This window comes from Psittacula echo, assembly GCF_963264785.1.
Source record: "Psittacula echo genome assembly, chromosome: 12".
Classification (NCBI taxonomy): domain Eukaryota; kingdom Metazoa; phylum Chordata; class Aves; order Psittaciformes; family Psittacidae; genus Psittacula; species Psittacula echo.
In genome coordinates, this window is record NC_137747.1 from 13,432,210 (window position 1) to 13,451,965 (window position 19,756).

The 19,756-nt window shown below is 44.3% G+C and overlaps 1 protein-coding gene across 1 annotated transcript in view; it reads left to right on the plus strand.

Moving 5' to 3' along the window:
* TRPC4AP (transient receptor potential cation channel subfamily C member 4 associated protein) overlaps positions 1-19,756 on the plus strand; it is a 37,875-nt gene that overhangs the window by 15,545 nt on the left and 2,574 nt on the right. The window contains exons 5-18 of the mRNA XM_080628101.1: positions 287-342; positions 1,763-1,891; positions 2,366-2,567; positions 4,494-4,688; positions 7,211-7,353; positions 10,571-10,702; positions 11,256-11,314; positions 13,548-13,649; positions 15,123-15,206; positions 15,526-15,616; positions 16,037-16,177; positions 17,689-17,797; positions 18,294-18,406; positions 18,646-18,852. Of these exons, the coding sequence (XP_080484227.1) occupies positions 287-342; positions 1,763-1,891; positions 2,366-2,567; positions 4,494-4,688; positions 7,211-7,353; positions 10,571-10,702; positions 11,256-11,314; positions 13,548-13,649; positions 15,123-15,206; positions 15,526-15,616; positions 16,037-16,177; positions 17,689-17,797; positions 18,294-18,406; positions 18,646-18,852 (1,763 nt within the window). The remainder of the gene's footprint in view (positions 1-286; positions 343-1,762; positions 1,892-2,365; positions 2,568-4,493; positions 4,689-7,210; positions 7,354-10,570; positions 10,703-11,255; positions 11,315-13,547; positions 13,650-15,122; positions 15,207-15,525; positions 15,617-16,036; positions 16,178-17,688; positions 17,798-18,293; positions 18,407-18,645; positions 18,853-19,756) is intronic.

The window sequence follows — 19,756 nt, forward strand, 5'->3', positions numbered from 1 at the left end:
CACCCACATGATTTTCTTTTGTGTGTCACTAAGAAGTGCTCTAGACCACAAGTACATCTTTGTGGTCCTAGGCAGTGCTGAGGGGAGCTTTGGAAGAAACCATATGAAGAGGTCAGGCATAGAGTGTTTCTTTCCGTTTTCCATCCTCCAAAGCATTTGCACTTACGGTCTGAGCTAGGAGTTAGCCTGAAATTCTCACTGTTGTATAGCTGTTGATGTCACTATGGTGAATGTTGGTGCTCCTCAGCAGTGTGTAGCTATTGAGTGTCTGTGTTCTTCTTTGCAGTAAGCGATGACCTGATCAAGGACTGTTTAAGCATACTGTACAACACGTGTATATGTGTAAGTACCGCTGCTGTGGAAGTGTGTTTTCTGGGCCACCCTATAATTTTGATGTGTTACTCAAATAATTTCTGTTTTCTTAGCCACATTGTCAAGGTTAAATCCTCATGTTTGGCTCTTTGTGTGCATGTTTCCATAGGAGAGCCATGTTGTATTCAAACCTCAAACTTGCAGCTGGGAATGGATGCCTGCTAACCCATGTTACAGCTAGTCGAGTTCAGTGATAGTGCTGGCAAAGTGTTTTAAGTTGGATCCTGCAACTCTATGTGCTGAATGTTCAGTTTGGTTGATGGCAGATCAGTGTTAGGGAAGACGCTTGGTTAAAGGCCTGTCGCAACTCCTTGCCTTTAAAATGCTGACGCTAAAAGCGCATGCCTCAGGTGATGCATGCAGGGAACATCCTCAGGATTAAGATAATCCCACATTTCATTATGGCATAACCCAGGGAGCACCGTGGAACAGAAACTTGAGAAAAGGCAGTTACTGGCTTGGAGCTCTTCCAAAGACATCAACTTGATCTCAGGAGTTGGAGTCTCAGTAGATCATGTTCTCACTATGTGCGCACATGGAAGCAGGAAGAGGGAATACTCTTCCTGACTGACATGATGATTATTTAACTGCATATAGTGCAACTTTTGCAAACTGTGAATGGCATAATATGCTAAGAAACAAGTTTGCAATGTATAGAATAGCTGTTTTAATTCAGTATAACTGCTCTCTTGAATGAGAAGCATTCAGGATCACAGAAATGTCAGTGCAATATTAAGTGTTCTTAGGCTTATGTGTAAATATTCAGGAAGTATCTAGTTCTGTGAGCACTGGTAATGTGTCAGTTATATATAATAAACAGCTTTGAAAGTGGTAAGGATGTAGTTTTAAGTTACGTTTAATACCAGAAAGGACTGGCTGTGCTTTCAGCAGAGATCAGAGCATGAAAGCTGACCTTAATGAACTCAGTGATGAACCCACAAGTCACGGGAAAGCATGAAGTTGGGTTCATCACTGAGTTCAGTAAGGCCAGTGCTTGATTCTGGTTGCTCTGCCAAGCTGGGAGCGATGCTGACAGGCATCTGGGGTGTGCTTGCATACCATGGAACGGAGCTGGTTACAGTTTGCATGGGGAACCAGAGGTCTCTCTGAGGTATTTCTATGCATGCAGTGTTTCCTTTTGATTCAGGCAAGTAAACAACTGCCTTGAGATGAAGCCTCTCATCCTGGAGCCTGTTGTTTTTTGCATGTTAACTTCAGGCAAGGACTGTTTATGGTGTTTTAGTCACCATAAACATGATGTTTCCTGGCTTCAGGGGTAGCAGATTCAACAACACATCATCTGTAAAACTGTCCTGCATGTGCCTGTAACTTGTGACTTCTCAAGGTGGGCTCTGACTTTGGGTCCCTGTGTGCATTTGCTCCTCTCTAGACGGAAGGAGTCACAAGGCGATTGGCGGAAAGAAACGACTTTGTGTTGTTCCTGTTTACACTGATGACAAACAAAAAGACATTTCTACAAACTGCAACACTCATTGAAGATATCCTGGGAGTGAAAAAGGTCAGTTGCTGGTTTCTTTCTTTGTATGGCTTTTCAAGCCAGGAAGGACAGCTGTCTCTGAGTTGCTGAAGATAACCCTCTGAGCAGGCATCCTCACCTCTTAAAGTTTATTTGAAACCTGCATGTTAACAGTGATCATCAGTCACATTTCCTACAGCAGCCAAGTGATGCATGTGGTCTTGTAATGCTGTTGCAGAGCTTGCAAAGGATGGTGGTGGGTGACTGTAACCCTGGCAAAACCCTGAATGAAATGTCCATGTATGTTCTGTGGAGAGGGTCAGACACTGGAAGCTGCTCTGAGATCTCCACGCAGCTTCTCTTCTCCAAGCTTAACAGCCCAATGTTCTCAGCCCATCTCCATACGGGAGGTGCTCCAGCCCCTGATAAACCTTGTGGCTTCCTCTGGCCTTGCTCCAACAACTCCATGTCCTTATCATCATGTGTGACTTACTCTCCTGATGTTGCCTCCTCTAGGAAATGATCCAACTGGATGATATTCCCAATCTTGGGAGCCTGGTGTCTAGTTTTGATCAGCAGCAGCTTGCGAACTTCTGCAGGATCCTTGCTGTCACCATTTCAGAACTTGACCCAGGCAGTGATGACAAGCACACGCTGCTCGCCAAAAATGCCCAGCAGAAAAAAAACTTGGGTCCTTCTCGAGCTGAAATTAATCAAGGTAATTGTTCATTGGGAACAAACACAAAAGAATCTCAGCAGTGTGTGAAGTTTCCCTCTGCTCAATGACCCGTCTGTAGCATGTGTTTCCAGAGGATTCTGTAAGCAGTCTGTCTTGCAAAGCATTTCTCTTTATTCACTTTCCTCAAGCAGTTTCCTGGAAACAATCTTTTCTGGTAATGAAACTTCCTTTGTAGCTTTTGGTTTCATACAGGATTGGTGAATAGGTGAATTAATATCTGTCATTTCAGCCCTCTCTGATGAACTGAGTGGGTTAAAATGATTTGGGTTTGTCTTCTATTCCTCATGGCCTTCCCTTTAGCAACTCTCAGTAGTTCCATGTCCTCCTTAAAATAGGAATTCCTGAACTAAACTGCATGCAGCATGTTGGAGCAGTTCCTTCTCTGCTTTTATCTGGCCTTATCCTGAGCAGGATGTCTCTTTTCATCAACACGGAAAGTATGTTTAATACTAATCATGTTGCCCCCCTTTAGTACACCAGACTTGGAAATCTGTGAGTCTAATACCAGTTTTAACTTTGGGCACAGGGCTGGTTTCCTTATTTTGCTGAGTACTTCAGATATGAAGATCTTGCCCAGAAGGATGAGTGTGAATTTAAGAGATTTAAAAGTACCCTCAAATGTAGAATCTGTTTTTTTCAACTCTTTCTTTTGTGCTTCTGAAGCAGATGTTTGCATAGGCCCATGCCAGGCAATTTTGAGAAGCGGAAAAAGGGGGTTTGGAGCTGGTTCTCCTGTTTCCCAATGTTTTGTGTTAGGCGTGAACAGAAAAGCTCCATTTGTAACTGCTGTCACCTCTACAGCATCCAGGGAAAGACAGACACATAATACAGCAGGCAGAAGCTGCGAGAAGCTTTAAAGGATTTGTATTGTCTTCTGCCTTGTGATCACCAGAGGATGCTTGTAAAGAGCGGTGGATAAGTACACATAGATGTGGGTACGAAGTTTAGTTGAACTGAATAAACTTGAATCTTGCAGAGCTGAACTTAGCCAAGCAAGTGTTTAACTAGTCAGTTTTTGTTTGGCAATTAGATGCTGTATCTAGGACTGTAAAGCATATTCCATGTTAAAATTATCAGGAAGCTGCTTCTTTTAGAGGTGGTACCAGCAGGCAGAATCTCAACTCTTCCACATAGTCCTTTTTTAGTTACACCTGCAGTTGTGAAGACTTAGCCATGTAGCTATAACAAACAGGGCTGTCATTCAGTTATTCTGTGAAATCTTTAGGACAAAATGCACCTCCCCAAGCATTTTGCAGACCAGTGATTCCTGTCCTTGAGTTGCTGTTTCTGAGGGTGCTGTTCCACAATTAAAACCCTCTGACTTGGGGCTGCTGTTATGTGTTTCTAATCTGTTTTGCTCCATGAAGAACTAATTCAAGAAACCATACTTAAAAAGCTAACAGCTTTCTACCCACCTTCTGAAGTGAGCTGGTTCAGAGTGCAGTGAGATACACCACAGCAGGTAGAGGAAGGAGGTAGCATCACACAGCAGAGGGAAGAGGAGGTGGAGCTGCCTCTTCCAAGGGCTGCTTCTTTATTACTGCCAGCTTGATTTTTCAGCCAGATCAGTTCCTTGGTATTGACTCACTATGGACTGGAAACCAGCAGTGCCAGCAGAGGGAATTGGCTGGAAACAAGCAGTTAGAGTAGGGTAGAACTAGTTACATAAACCAGTTTAACACTGATTGAATGACTTCTAGGATGTGTATGCTCTCTGCCAGTCCTTAACAGGAGAGTGCACTGACTTCTTCCATCTTTATATCATTTTAACCAGGTGGATTTAGTTTCTGTGCACTCTTCTGTATTACTAATGGAGGTGGTTTGGTACCCTGTGGTGTAGAGGATGTGATGAGTGTTGTGTTGGTTATTTTCAATCATAATAAATACTTTGATTTCTTTTTTCAGCTACACTTCTGAATATTCCAGGCTTCATTGAGCGCTTGTGCAAACTGGCAACACGGAAGGTGTGTGAAACAACAGGTACTTCTAGCTTCCTGCAGGAGTTGGAAGAATGGTACACCTGGCTGGGGCTGGACAATGCACTAGTGCTTGATACACTGATGAGAGTGGCAAATGAAGAGGCAGAGCAGAGCAGTACAGGTACCTGGCTTGCATTCCTCTAGCCACCATTAGCTGCTGCATACCTTAACCTTCTACAATGTTTGCCATGTGTTGCTTTTTCTTTCCCATTTCTTTCTTGGAAAACCACCAGCCTCAGCATTTAGGTCTGACTACTGTTTTGTCCTTATGTAGCACTGATTGTTTTTTGTCATGAACTAAAGTTAGCAGAAGGAAATGTGCCCTTTGCATGCCTAAATAGCACTAACACTGTACATCCTCAGCCCTGATCTCTCTTGGAGTGACAAAAATAACACATACCTGAGGTAAGTGGCCTCACCAGCATTTTGCTCTAAAACTTAAGCTGATAGCTTTAGGTCCAAACACTTCATCCCAAGCAAGGCATCCCTCCTTTTAAAAGGAAAGGTAGTGCCAGGAAAATTAAGTAAGTTAATTGGGAAATAAAATAATTGTTCCAGGTTGAGTGTGTGGAAGTGTTAATACAACCTTAAAAAATGCTTTGAAGGAAACATGGGGTTTGTTTCTTCACCCTTACAAAAATGCATTGTATGTCTTGGAGAGGTCAAAGTACTTGGTAATGTCATGATAATCAGCCCCAGATTTTGATACCTACATCTTTGCTTCTGTGCTGCTTTAGAAAACTTTGTTCTTACCCAGCTTCAGTAGGTTTGTAGCAATTATTAGAACTTCTGAAAATATTAAAAAAACCCCATGAAATATGTCAATAGCAGCATTTTTTATGTAGCTTTATACACACCAATGTGGCGGAAAGGATGGGGGAATGGCTTTAACCTGCCAGAGGGCAGATTGAGATGAACTCCTAAGCACAAGTTCTTTCCTGTGAGAGTGCTGAGGCACTGGCACAGGATGCCCAGAGGAGCTGTGACTGCCCCATCCCTGGCAGTGTTCAAGGCCAGGTTGGACAAGGCTTGAAGCAAGCTGCTCTAGTGGAAGGTGTCTCTGCTCCTGGCAGGGGTTGGGACTGGATGAGCTTTAAGGTCCCTTGCAACCCAAACTAGCCTGGGATTTTGTGAAACCAGAGAGCATTTGGTGTTCTAGAGCAGAATTCTCAAGGCTGAGGTGGAACATGCTGAATCACAGCTTTTGACCCACAACATCAGTCAGCAAGCAAACTGTTGTGGTTTAAGCCCAGCTGGTAACTCAGAACCATGCAGCTGCTCTCTCACTTTCCCCTCCCCACACACCTTCTTCCTCCCCCTGCTCCTGGAGGGATTGGGAGGAGAATCAAAAGAATGTAACTCCCATGGACTGAGATAAGAACAGTCCAGTAACTAAAGTATAACACAAACCACTACTGCTGCCATCAATAATAATAATAATGATAAGGGAAATAACAAGGGAAGAGAATACAACTGCTCACCACCCACCGACCGATACCCAGCCCTACCCGAGCAGTGATCTAGCCCTTCCAGGTAGTTGCCCCCAGTTTATATACTAGGCATGACGTGCTGTGGTATGAAATACCCTTTGGGTAGTTTGGATCAGGTGTCCTGTCTCTGCTTCCTCCCGGCTTCCCCTCCTCCCTGGCAGAGCATGAGACTCACAAAGTCCTTGGTCAGGGTAAACATTTGAGCAGTAACTAAAACCATCGGTGTTATCAGCGCTGTTCCCAGGCTGAAAGTCAAAAACACAGCACTGCACCAGCTACGAAGAAGGAGGAAAATGACTGCTATTGCTGAACCCAGGACACAAACCCAGATGCATGTTCCCAGAACACTGCCTCAGTGTCCAGTAGCTTGTGGCTTGGGGACTCTTGAGTCAGTCAGCGTCTGCACTTTTGTGCCTTTGGTGGTTTCGTTCCTTTGTGTGTTTGCATAGTTACTGTTTCTTCACATGGGTTCAACAAGCATTCGTGCTGTCCTGTGGCAGGCAGGACAGTTCAGCCCTTAGATATGTTTTGTGTGAGCTAACTCCTTTCTGAACTGCAGCCTACAAGTTTCACTGTGTCTTTATTGACTTTCTCTGTGTCACTCATGATTTCTGTCTTGCAAACGTAGAATGGTGTGGGTTGGAAAGGACCTTAAGATCATCTAGTTCCAACCCCCCTGCCATGGTTTGTTATATCCAGTTTCTGCCTTTAGCAGTATAATTCTAGACAGGGCTATGAAAATTATTTACCTGTGGCCTAAGTATACTGGTACTGAGGTATGAAATGAGAACAGACAAATAGTAAATGCTTCTGATAATCTCACCCCTACTTTTATTACCTTTTCTGCCATGTCCATTCTGGTGTGGTAATCTGCTAGTTCGTAGAGGTGATCCTACTTATTTTAGACGATGTCCCGTCATCCATGGAAAAAATCATTTTAAGAAATCTAATTTTATTTTATTGCAGCTCTATTTTTCTATTCTGTAGCATTTAATGTAAGTTGGTTCTTTGCTGCATGGCTCTATTTCTGGGTAAGATTCAAGCAGATGTGCTGGATGAAACACCTGGGGTGTTTCAGTGTACAAGTAATAGCTGCTACAAATCCTTTCCTGTTGAAGCTGCCTCAGGCTTTGCATCTTTGCCATCTTTTCAGAATCTTCAGATGAGAGTGGCTTAGCCAACCCCTCGACACGAGCACAGCTTCCACAGCCCATGAAGATCATGCACGAGATCATGTATAAGCTGGAGGTGTTGTATGTTCTCTGTGTGCTGCTCATGGGGAGACAGAGGAATCAGGTGAGCACTTGAAAAGGGTCACTCATGCAGAAGGTAACATCTGTTTAAACCTAAATACTCAAGAATTAGGTCATGGGCACGAAAACATGAGGGGCAAAGCTCAAGGTGTAAAGCTGGGCAAATCGTGTCACCACAGGGTTGCACAAACACGCGTCATTGAGAGCCAGCATGAGCCATTGAGCAAGGCTTGACACAGGTCGTGCTGACCTCTGGCGGGGGGGTGTCAGTCTACAGAGCTCTGGATGCCCCTGGTTGAGGCATCCTGTCTGTGTGTGAAGAAAGATGTGGGTGTACCTGGATGCTTCAGGAGCTGCAGTTATGTGTTCTTCCCCTTCTTGGTGCACTGGTGACCTGCTCAGAGCATTTCCTGCTTCACCTTCCCTGGTTGCTTTCACTTCTGGAAGATCCTCTGGGGTGACTGGGTGGTTTTGCAGTATGTTCCCATGTCTCAGCTGAGTGTGAGTGTGGTGTTAAACTCTCAGCTGGGAGGATACACTTCAGGGCTGTCTGCTCTAGGTGCTGCCTAGAAATGTCACTCATTCACTTTTGTATTTCTCGCTTTCAGAATGAAAAATAACTTGTTCCCTGCCTTCCATAGGCTTATGGAGAACGAGTCACTGCAGCTTGGCTGTGTTTTGCTAGAAACTGGTCAAAAGCATATTGTGAAGGGAAAAGAAAAGCGATCTGTTGGTGCAGTTTTGGCAGATTTCCAGCACTGGCAGCCTCAGCTCAACAGAGCAGCTTGGAATAGCAGGGGCATTTGGATGCCCTAGAGACTGGGAGGATCAGATTGTTCTGAGCTGTTGAAGGGCTCTTGTATTAGGCAAGAATAGCTGTGCTGGGCTGTTGCTTGAGCACACTTTGAGTATTTTGTTCTTTACTTGTAACCTCCTGCTGTTTAGGAGTCACAAATATGTGGAGTCTCTTAAATCTCTTAATCTGAATTTGAAATAGAAGTGCTTTTGTAGTACAGTCCCAAACATAACTCACCTGGTCACTTTGAACTCTGATAGTCAGCACTGAAAAGAAATAGATTCAGTATAATAGTAACCAGAAGAAACTAGCAGTTCTTGCAGCAACCACAGTCAGTGCCATAAGAAACTCATAATCCTGTTGTACTTCACTGTTTTTGAAAGTACTTCATTGCTTTTAGAAGTACTGTTTCTGCTGGGCATAAACCCACCAGAGCATAGATCTGTTGGGAGGAGGTTTTTTCCCATTGTATGGAGTCAGATAACTGATCCCTGCCTGATTTCACCACAAGAATGCAGCTTTATAGATACTCTAGAAAATACTTGTAGCTTGTGCTTATCGTACTGCTGCCTGTTCAGGGAGATGGAGAGGCTGGCTTCCTGGGTCACTTCTAGGGTGGTGCTGTCAAATGGGACAAGGTGGACACTTTGCTGCTGGAATAGCTAGCTTTAAACTTGACCTTTTTTTCCGTTTCCTGGGAAAACCAGCTCTTTATTCCTCCTCTGCTACTTCTGCCCTTATGCAAACAGGGAAGGTGGCTAAGGATAAAGCTGGTGGCGCACTTCACAGGGCTGGTTCAAGACTGGAACTGAATTCTTGAAAGACTTGAGTTACTTCATTCCCAAACACTTTTTGTCCAGAGCCAGGTCTTTCAGTAAAATCCACTGCCTTTGAACCAAGTGTGAATCCATTCCCCTTCCTGAGAAGCAGCTGGATGAAGAGCTGGAGCTGAGCTGTTCTATGTGGAAAGCCTCCAATAAGCAGAAAGCTCAGTGTCTGCAACAGCACTCTCATTGACAAGCATTTCAGTTGCTTGATGAGATCTCTTTTCCTGTGAATGAATAAAAGCACTGATCTGTGCTATCAGTCATCCAGTCTGAGCAGCCGAAGTTCTTACTGGTTTTATATTGGACTAATTTTGCATAGGATTTCTACTGGACATCACAAACCTGCCTCAGTCCACTGTGATAATCAACATAATGGTCTGGCATTCGCTTGACGCATGATGCTGCTTCCTGACAAACTCAACCTGTTGCTGGATGGTTACTCTAAATCCTTGGTTTAAACCTGACTACTGGCTAATGTGCATGAATCAGCAGCTGAGGTAGCAGTGTCCTGGCTCGTACCTGTTGTGTGTTAGGGATGATCATGCTCTTGGGGATAAGTGGTGTTTCACTGCTGATCTGTGCTTTTGCTTCCTTCTTACTATGGGCACACTCTAAATTACTCTCCTTATATATGTATAAGGAGGTATATGTATTGTGATGAAAGGCGGTCAGCTGAGTTACTTGTTCCTGCTACAGGGAGCCCAACTGCATGCAGCAGAAGCTCATACTAGTGTTAGTGGTGAGAAAGAAATAGAGCAACTCATGTGAAGCTGGGCAGCAACAGGAAAAGCTCACAGGAGGTTGAAGAATGAATATAGAGCAGGGATTGTCTTGGCATCCCTGGGCTGAGGAGTTTGGGGTCTGAGAGGAGAGCATGATCCAAAGGCAGTGGCTGTGACTCAGGAGCTTTGACATGCAGCCATCTATCAGGTGAGAACTTGGGAGTTAAATAAACTGAACACATCTGAGATTAGGGAGGAGTCATTTGAAATAAGCAGGTTATGCTCTGGGTGGAAAAGAGCATATTCAGGAGTTAAAATGATGGGCACAGAGAGCTCCTGCTTTAGTGAGGGACTGAGGCTCTTGCAAGCAGCTCATACACTTGGTTTCATCTGTTGTGCTTGTGCCATTCTGGCCACTGAGGGACTACAGGGAGTGCTTTGTTCAGAGAGATTGCTCAGAGCTGCTGTTGTTGGAGGCTTGTGACTAGACCAAAGTGTCTGAGAGCATTTTAAAGTGAGGGAGCACCAAAGGACTCCAAGCTTTGCAGCCTGTCAGGGTGGTGTGGATGAGGTGGGAAGGAGCTGCATGCTTCTTCAGGTGTAATATTCAGAGATGTCCAGCAGCAGGAATGTGATTTCTATATAGATGGGCATGAAAACCTGTGCTTCCAGAGGCAGGGGGGTTAACTGAAGCAGTGGCTAACAGCGTTCTCCCAAAATGTCTGTTTTTTATCCATCTCTACCAAATGGAAACTGCTGTAGTGATAGCCCATAGTCAGTGTGCATGTAACCACAAACACATGCTGTTTGCTAAAGGAATTCACTGTTTCTGTTGTCAGAGGATGACATAATTGTGCCCATCTGTTTACCAGACTGTTCTGTCCAGATTGGATATGTGCTTCTCTTGCTTTCCAGGTTCATAAAATGATAGCGGAGTTCAAACTGATTCCTGGCCTCAATAACTTGTTTGACAAACTGATCTGGAGAAAGCATTCGGCATCAGCCCTGGTTCTGCATGGACACAACCAGAATTGTGATTGTAGCCCAGTGAGTAACTTCTTAAATGTTATCTTGGATTTTTATCCTATCATTTAATTCTGGGTGGTTGTATTGAGTAACTGGGTGCTTGGATAAGAAAGAGAGATGTGCATTCACGTTTTTCTGGTGAATTACTGCTTAAGTCTTTATCTTTGGTTCCTGCTGGCAATTTAGCCTCTCCACTCTCTTAGTTTGGGAACTGGGAAAGGGTTCCGTGGTCCTTGGAGGCCAAAGGTGGAAGATGACCAAACTTAAGGACATGATAGCTAGTGGGTCTAGCAAGGAGAGGCACAGAACACAAATGGATCACAGTCAGGTCTTTTGGGGGGAGTGGAAAGTTATTAACCATTACATGCACAGGCTTCGGGGCAGTCTCCACTTCTGTTCTATTTTGGGAAGCCTGCAAAGTGCAGCCTTCTCCATTTGTGCAAGTCACTTGCTCTGCTGTCCAGATGTGTTTGGTTTGGATAGGTTTTCAGTTCAGCTGTTTCATGTCAGCTTTGGCAACTAATGATATCCACAAATAAAGCAAAATCTGTTGACCTTTCTTGTCTCTTTTTAGGACATTACTTTAAAGATCCAGTTCTTGAGGCTTCTTCAGAGCTTTAGTGATCACCATGAGTGAGTATGGAAAGCTGTGGGAGACTGAGGCTCGGTGTGTTTGGTTGCAGTTACAGTGGGTGTCCCAAGCATGGTGCAGGATCCATGTGAATGGAACATTGTACTGTCCTTAAACTTGATTCACTGTTCATGTGCCTTTTAGCTCCTGCTGTGAAGTGGTTAGGGACATGCTCTGCAGTGGGCACGTCTTGACATGTCTGTTGATGATTTAAAATAGCCCGTTTTGCTTTGTGTTGCAACGAACTGAAAAGTTTATATGATGAGTGAGCACTTTCTAGCTGAGGGAATAAGGAGGCAGCTTTCATGCTGCTCTTTATCTGTCTTTTCTCTGAAAGTTGGTAGTGAGCCAGTGTGCTCACAAAAGCGCATATACCCTGTAAGGACATGTTCAGGTTGGAAGATCAAGGTGAAAGGCAACCTCTACAGAGGTTAATCAAGACTCCTTTGCCTTTTTAAAAGGCTGGGAAGACATGATTGCTGCCTGAATGCCAGCAACAGAGAAGACCTGATGAAACTGGATGGAAAAATGTTAAGGGAACAATTATCTGTCAGCTAGCCATTGGGAAGCTAGGTTGGAAATAGGAAGAAAGCTTCTGTTTACCTTCAAAAGGCAAACTTGCAAAGGTTGAGTCTGCTGGAATAGTGATCTGTAAATGCTGTACTGCTGCTATGGAGCTACTTATTGCTCTGTTCTGACACGTAAATTATATCTTGCAGTACAGTGTCCTGTTGCTCTAATTCAGTCCTGCAAGGTGGTGTTCTGTTGCTTACAAACATCTGCCTTTGAGGTATACGGCACTGCTTGCCTAGCTGCTCAGATGTGCAGCCAGTGATAACTGTGTGTAGGTTTGATCTAGTACTGAATGGAAATATCAACCTTTTTGATTGTGCAGGGTTAGCTTTAAGACTGAGGAGCTGCTGGACATACTCTAAGCAGAAGGGTATGGCCGACCTATAGTAAATCCTTCATGCAAGACATTGTTTGCCCAGGAATCGCTCCAGGTTTTCCAATAAAATCTCTTTAGATGATATTCCCCCTTGAGTGACCACTACAAAGATCTCAGGCTTGTTTGAACAGAGCTTTTAGCTGTAACATTTGAGCAAGTAGAATGTGTGGAATCAGGTTTGGGGTTTTAAATAAATAGTTACATGGACTCACAGATACGCTGAGTTAGCTGAGGACAAGATGACAGCAAGTACTTCTGTGCTGATATTCAATAAGACTGTATAAACCCACACTTGTGGGACTGTTTATTGTCTGGGGAGAGAGGCTGTATTTTCATTACAGAAACCTGTTGATCCAGATCAAAAGAAGCTCCATGTGACAGCCTCAGTGGGCACTTATCTGGAAGCCAGTGTTTGAAGCAAGAAGGCATCCCCATCACCTTTCTGGTCTAACAGTTTATCTTCTGTGTAGTTGCTATGTATGATGGATAGGTTCTCTTTGCACATCTTCACACTCGTCACTGCATCCTGTGCTCCTTTAGGGCTCCTGAAAATACAACTTTGCAGTTGATTCTGAGCACTTTGGAGGGCTCTAAGGGCACACACTGGCATGAGCAAGGAGTCTCTCAAAGGGACCCTCTGGATTGCATTTCTATTCTGTCAGTCTTGTTCTGTATTTAATTTACTTTACAGATAAATTAATTGACTTTCATTAGGAAAAGTTTAGTATTTGATAATGAATTCCATGCAAATTCCTGGGGTTTGTATCAATTCCTCTTCTATTTTCTACGTTTCATGAATTGTTTTAATCTTTCCAGAGTAAACAGTTTGCTCAGCGTAGTAAAATACCAGGATGACTGAGGACTTTTCTTGCAGTGTCTACTTTGTAACAGATTTACTACTGACAAAGAGCATGGTCACTATAGGGCAGAGAGAAACTGTAGGAAGCTGTGGAAAAAGTTGATTTAAGTCTTCTGAAATTCAGCGAAATGTTGCTGAGATTTTAAAAACCAAACCATAAGATCCTGAACAGCAAAGAACCACCATCTCCAAGGTGGTCAGTGTTGAAACTGGCATTTGGTGGTCTGGGAGGAGGCTCAGAGCACAGCAGGTAGCTGGCTTGCCTTGGAAGTGCGCTGTGGTGAGGGGAGCAGAGTCAGAGAGGTGGAAGCTGCTTGCCTGGTCCTGCAGCCCTCGTATGTGTGTAGCTTTACTCTTCATGGGATTGCACATTTGCCTCTTGAATTCATTGCATTTTCTTCCCGACTCCCCAAATGTCTTGCTGTAGGAACAAGTATCTGCTTTTAAACAGCCAAGAGCTCAATGAGCTGAGTGCAATCTCCCATAAAGCCAACATCCCTGAAGTTGATGCAGTTGTCAACACAGACAGGTGAGTAGGGATAAAGGATTTATTGCAGCAGCTTCTAGAGTTTTGCAAGCACTTACATTGGAAGTTTGATGTCACCAGGTTTATTTGAGGTCCTTCTGTCCTAGACACTTGCTTCAGTTCCAGTGTTACAGCAGGAAGTGGCTGGGTTTATATGATATTCGTGGTCTTTAGCAAAGGTAAAATGTGCTTGTGCTCAGAGTAAGGCTCTTTATAAAATAAAAGCAACCTGAAAGCGGGAGTTTGACTTCATGGGCCAGACTTCGTCATGATGTGCTTTCCAAAGGCCTGTTTGTCTGGCCCTTCTCACTATGGGCACTACAGACAGACCTGGTGAGTAAACTGGCATCCCCCCAATGCATGAGTTGCTGCTACTAATAAATTTTAGTTAGAGATTTAGTTAGGAGCAGGCTGTGCACACACAACGTCCATTTCCAGTCTGCACAAACAGATCTATGTGTGTCTACTCGGAGGCTTTATTTTAAGAGCAGCTAATAACTAGAATAAGCTAAATTAGATTAACATGGTAAACCACTTATGAATCTCTAGTGTTAGATTTGAGTACCTGTTAGATTGACTATTTTGATTTAATAAGCTCTTCAATACATGATTCTGATGCACAAACCTCCCAAGGTGAAATATTTGCAGAATCCAATTGTCAGGATACTCCCAGAGTATGAGCCAGGCCCTGGGCTCCCAGAGCAGATTTACCTCACTTCTAAAGGGAATTCTCTAAGAGGATTCCTAGATTAAAATTATTATAATACTGTGCCTAATTGGGAAGAAATGGTGTCTGTATTACTCAGATCCTTCCTGTCTAAGCACAGGTACCCTTCTGGCTTTGGTCAGAAAGGAGTGAGTATTTAGGAGGAAGAATTCACCCAGTTAGGAGCACACTAAAGGAGATGGATCAAGGGGTGTGAACAGCTTTTTCCAATCTGCAGAGTTTCTCATCTCTCTCAAGTGCTAGTGAGAACAGACTCACACTGCAAAACAGCCGCTTCCCACAAGGGCTTTGTCAGCTGGCTCTTGACTGCCCAGCAAGGGTACTGATCCGGTACATGGCAGTTAACCTGCTGAACCTGCATCCGGGGGCATTTTGAGTAGGAGGGTGCAGCTTGAAATGCTTCATTCTGCCTCTGCAGGGTGGCTTGTGTCGCCTGACAGGCGGCATTGTTCAGTTTCTGACCTAAACTTGGTATCTTTTTCACCCTTAGCATTTTGTTTCCATGTTGATTTTCCTGATACATGAGATCATATAATGGTCATGTTGCAGCGTTTTATTGCAGATGTTCATCAAAGACAGTGAGGAGAGTTCTTCCATTGGTAGAACTAGCAATGAATATTTGTACTGCATATTTAAAACTGGGATTTTGATTATTAAAAGCTCTGGAGAAGGGACTGGATTAAGTGTTCTACAAGGTACAGAGCTTGCCAGCCCTTCCACTCATGCTGTGATTTCCTCATGTGCTCTAGGAGTCTTGTCTGCGATGGGAAAAGGGGTTTGTTGACCAGACTGCTTCAGGTCATGAAGAAGGAACCGGCTGAATCCTCCTTCAGGTGGGTTCACTTGTGCTGGAGCTCTTTTGAGTTGACTGGGAAGTCAGTTTGTTTTCATGCAGGTTATAGCTATTGAAAATGATAACATATGAAAAGATCTGGCTTCGTTGCACTTGTCTACTGTGGTAGTGCAGGTGAAGGAGAATGCCAGAGCTTGTGTTGGACCTCACACGCAGCACAGCGACTTTCTGCAGGATCAACAGGACTGACTCCAGCTTTAGATTGGAATGAAACAGCTCAGGAAATTTGATTTAAACAGTAGTTGTGATAAATACTCCCCTTGCTTTGAAATGAAAACCTCGTTTCTTCTTTCTCTCAGGTTTTGGCAAGCGAGGGCAGTTGAAAGTTTTCTGCGGGGCACCACCTCCTATGCAGACCAGATCTTCCTGCTGAAGAGAGGACTCCTGGAGGTAATGAAGTATATTGTATTATAGAATGGTTTGGGTTGGAAAGGACCAAAGATCATCCAGATCCAACCCCCTGCCATGGGCAAAGACACCTCACACTAGACCATGTCGCCCAAGGCTCTGTCCAGCCTGGCCTTGAACACTGACAGGGATGGAGCATTTACCACTGCTTTGGGAAACTTGTGCCAGCGCCTCAGCACCCTCACAGTAAAGAACTTCTTTGTTATATCTAACCTGAACTTCCCCTGTTTAAGTTAATCACTGGGATTAATTTAACAGAACTCTCATCTGCATTGTAGTCTTTAGTTCTGTCTTCTCAGAACTAAACCTGGAGATAGCTGTTTTAGTGGTTACATCAGAGTCTGTGCTGTACTGCTGGCTTGGGCTAAACTGTGGCAATAACATGTTTTCCTCCCATGCCAGCATATTCTCTACTGCATTGTTGATAGTGAGTGCAAATCACGAGATGTGCTTCAGAGTTACTTTGACCTTCTGGGAGAACTGATGAAATTCAATATTGATGCATTCAAGAGGTTCAACAAGTACATCAACACAGATGAGAAGGTAAATACTTGCAGAAGCTGTGCCAAGTGGGTCATATTACACACATTACAATACAGCCAAACATAGCACTAAAGCTCAGATGCATTTGATTTTGGCGTGATTGTTGAGCTTGGTGCACAATTAATGCTAAGGAGTGAGGTGCCAAAGACTCTTCACAAGCATGTATGTGGCTGCATGCACTCATGTTCTCAGAAGTGTCCCAGTTCTTTGTGAGTCAGCAGGCAGTGGGCTGCTCAGAAAGTTCTGCCCTGTTGCATGATCAGGCAGGGCTAAGGTCAGGGTTTATGGTAGAACATTTTCTGTGAAGTCAGTGGGGTTTGGGTTAAGTTGATAGTTGTGGGCGCTGAGACAGGCTCAAAAAAATGTTTTACTGGAGCTTTAAGGGTTCTTCATGGAGATGACTTTAAATACTCAATATTTGATGCTGTAGAAAGACATATATTGGTGTTATGTGAGTTTACAGGCAATTACATACAAGGCTGATGTAATTACCTATAAAACTTAGTTGTATATGTAGATCAGGAATGGGCAACTCTATGCAGAGTGGTTGCATGCTCTTGTGCACTTTGTGCGTGTAACATCAGCTGTTGGATAGGCTTTGAATCACCTCATACTCTTGCTTCTGTTACTGAAATGTTTCTCTGGTTGCTGTTAAGTCTGAAGGACCAGGGAGGATAGAAGAAGAGGTGCATTTAAAAGAAAGATGTATTTAATTTCAGGTGGTTTTCTGGTAAATGAATGCAATCCTTCTAGAGAATCTGTCCTTACACTTTGTGTGTGCTTCCTATTTATCAAGCTATAATTTCTTTAATTGTCATTCTATATTTCTCCATGTTATTCCTCCCTAGCACTGTCTGCTTGTACAGAGTAAGTGTAGGAAAACATGGAGCTGGAGGAGCTAGAGAGCCCAGCAGCTATGCTGACTCATTTCCCTCTTTCAAAACCAACAGTGTATGAAATCTTGGCTTCATTGAAGTGACCCAGCTTCAAAAGAGATTTGAGTGGTGCCAGGACTTTGGCATTTTTCTTTGCCATAGTGTTTTTAAGGTACTTGCTGTAGACATCCTTTGGCCAGCCTTCAGTGCTGGAGTTGGCTTGGGCTGGATGAGGCAAGCCGTGGAGTATGGATCTCCTCTTGTTGAGGATAACAAAAAAGGAAATGACCCTGAGCATTTGGGCATTCAGAACTGACCTCTTCTTTCTGAAGGGAAGGGGAAATTGTCCATGTCTGAAGCCTTACATTGAAATGCACGTTTTGGGTACTTGTGCTCAGAACTTAGGGTGGTTTCTCCAGTATCCTTCAAGAACTGTTCTATTTCAGTGTTAAACACCTGGAGAACACTTAATGTTGCTCTACTTGCCAAATCCTGTTTGTTGGTTTTCCTAACTGACCTGTTCCCCTTCTGCCACAGAGTAAATGCTGTTCTCAGACCTCCTCTATGGGTGTGCGTGTAGGATGGTGGTTTTGTTGGGTTTTTTTTAATGCAATACTAAAAAATATTTCTCTTTAGTTCCAGATATTTTTAAATCAGATCAACAGTTCACTGGTCGACTCAAACATGCTTGTTCGCTGCATTACCCTGTCCCTGGACCGATTTGAGAATCAGTCTGATGCTAAAGGTAAAGAATCATAGAATCCCAGCCTGGTTTGTGTTGGAAGGGACCTTAAAGCTCATCCAGTTCCAACCCCTGCCACGGGCAGGGACACCTTCCACTGGAGCAGCTTGCTCCAAGCCCCTGTGTCCAACCTGGCCTTGAACACTGCCAGGGATGGGGCAGCCACAGCTTCTCTGGGCACCCTGTGCCAGCGCCTCAGCACCCTCACAGGGAACAGCTTCTGCGTTAGAGCTCATTTCAATCTCCCCTCTGGCAGGTTAAAGCCATTCCCCTTGGCCTGTCCCTACAGGTCCTTGAATAAGAAGTGGTGTTTGGAGGTGTTTGGTAGTGGCAGTGGTTATTTAAAGTCCGGGGTTTGAAAACTTTCATTTTAGACTGAGAAGCACCACTCTGCATGTTTGTTGCTACACTCTGAGCACCAGCCCTAACTGCCGTGTTGCTTGGACCAACCTGCCTGAACTTTAAGCACCTGATGACTGTCTCTTTCTTCTTGCTGCAGTTGCAGAAGTCCTGTCAGAGTGCCGCCTGTTGTCATATATGTCCCAGATGTCCATGAGAATGTCCTTTCTTTTCCGTCTCATTAATATTATTCATGTACAGACACTTACACAGGTAAAGAGCTGACAGTAACTTTGCAGATTGCTGATATTGTGTAGTGGTGAACTGGGATGGGAGTAGGGAGGAACCTGCCTTCTCTTGAGGAGATGCATGTCCCTTCTTGATACACACAGCAGCTCCTCTTGCTTACCATAAGCATGATTTGTAAGGATATGTACAGCTGATACCTCAGGGGGGTTTATGGTTGGTTTTGGATTTTCTTGTCTCAACTACTGTGTCATTTTTACCTTTAGGAAAATGTCAGTTGCTTGAACACAAGTTTAGTTATCCTAATGCTGGCCCGAAGGAAAGAAAAGCTGCCTTTTTATCTGCACACTTTGCAACAGATGGAATACACAGAAAAATACCCAGGCTTCATCCTGAACAACTTCCACAGTCTCCTGCGATTCTGGCAGCAGCATTACCTCAACAAGGATAAAGACAGCACCTGCTTAGAAAATGTATGTGAGCCTCTTAGCGTAGCAAGAATCAGTCATAGCAGTTTCTGTCTGCTAGTCACCTGGCAAAAATGGAAAGTGAGAGGTTGTGAAGGGCAAGAAAGGAGCAAGCTGTGCTCCAGAGTGTAACTTTGTGTAGTGCTTTTCACACCATCTTCGCAGTCAGGTCCCTTCGGCAAGCAGTCAGACCCCACAAGGTAGATGCTGGGTTTTCGTGCAAGTAGGCCCTTAGGTCTTGCTCTGGCACACAGGGAGACTTTGCCAGTGCTGAGTGGGTTTGAGGGGCAGGGCTGGTGAGGTGAACAGCCCTGCACAGGGGTGTGAAGGCAGGACAGGATCCACCTTTCACATTAGTTAGCACCTTAACAGGACTGTCCCCTCTCTTCTGGTGTGGCATAGTGCAGGAAAACAGTCTGGTGTAGCTGCTCCAATACAAGGCAGCTGCCCTGTTTACAAGGGAGCATAGAAGGGACATGCAATACAAGGAAAGCAGCCCACTCTTTTCCGCTTGAGCTGGTCTGTCTTGGGCACTTAGAAGTGGAAGAAATGACCTGTGATGAGAAGACAGCTCCCTTGTATATGCCCTAGAAGGCTGAAGGGAGGTTGCACAGGTTCCTTCCTTGACTTTTCAGTGATTGAGTGCCAGCTTTAACAGATTTTAATGTGTTTAAGAAAGCCCTTTGGTGCGTGTGTAACTGCAGAACACAGCCATATGGCTGTCATGAGTGATGTGCTGGCAGTCTCCTATAGATGAGGTACCTGAAGAGGAGCTTCTTCCCACCCCTTCTGCTCGCTGCCCTGGCAAGGAGGGGCTGAACAGTGACCCAGAGGTGTGGGGCTGGGCAAATCAGGCTGAATAAGAAGCAATTTTCAGTTCTGTCCACTGAATGCCTTTGGGATGTGCCTT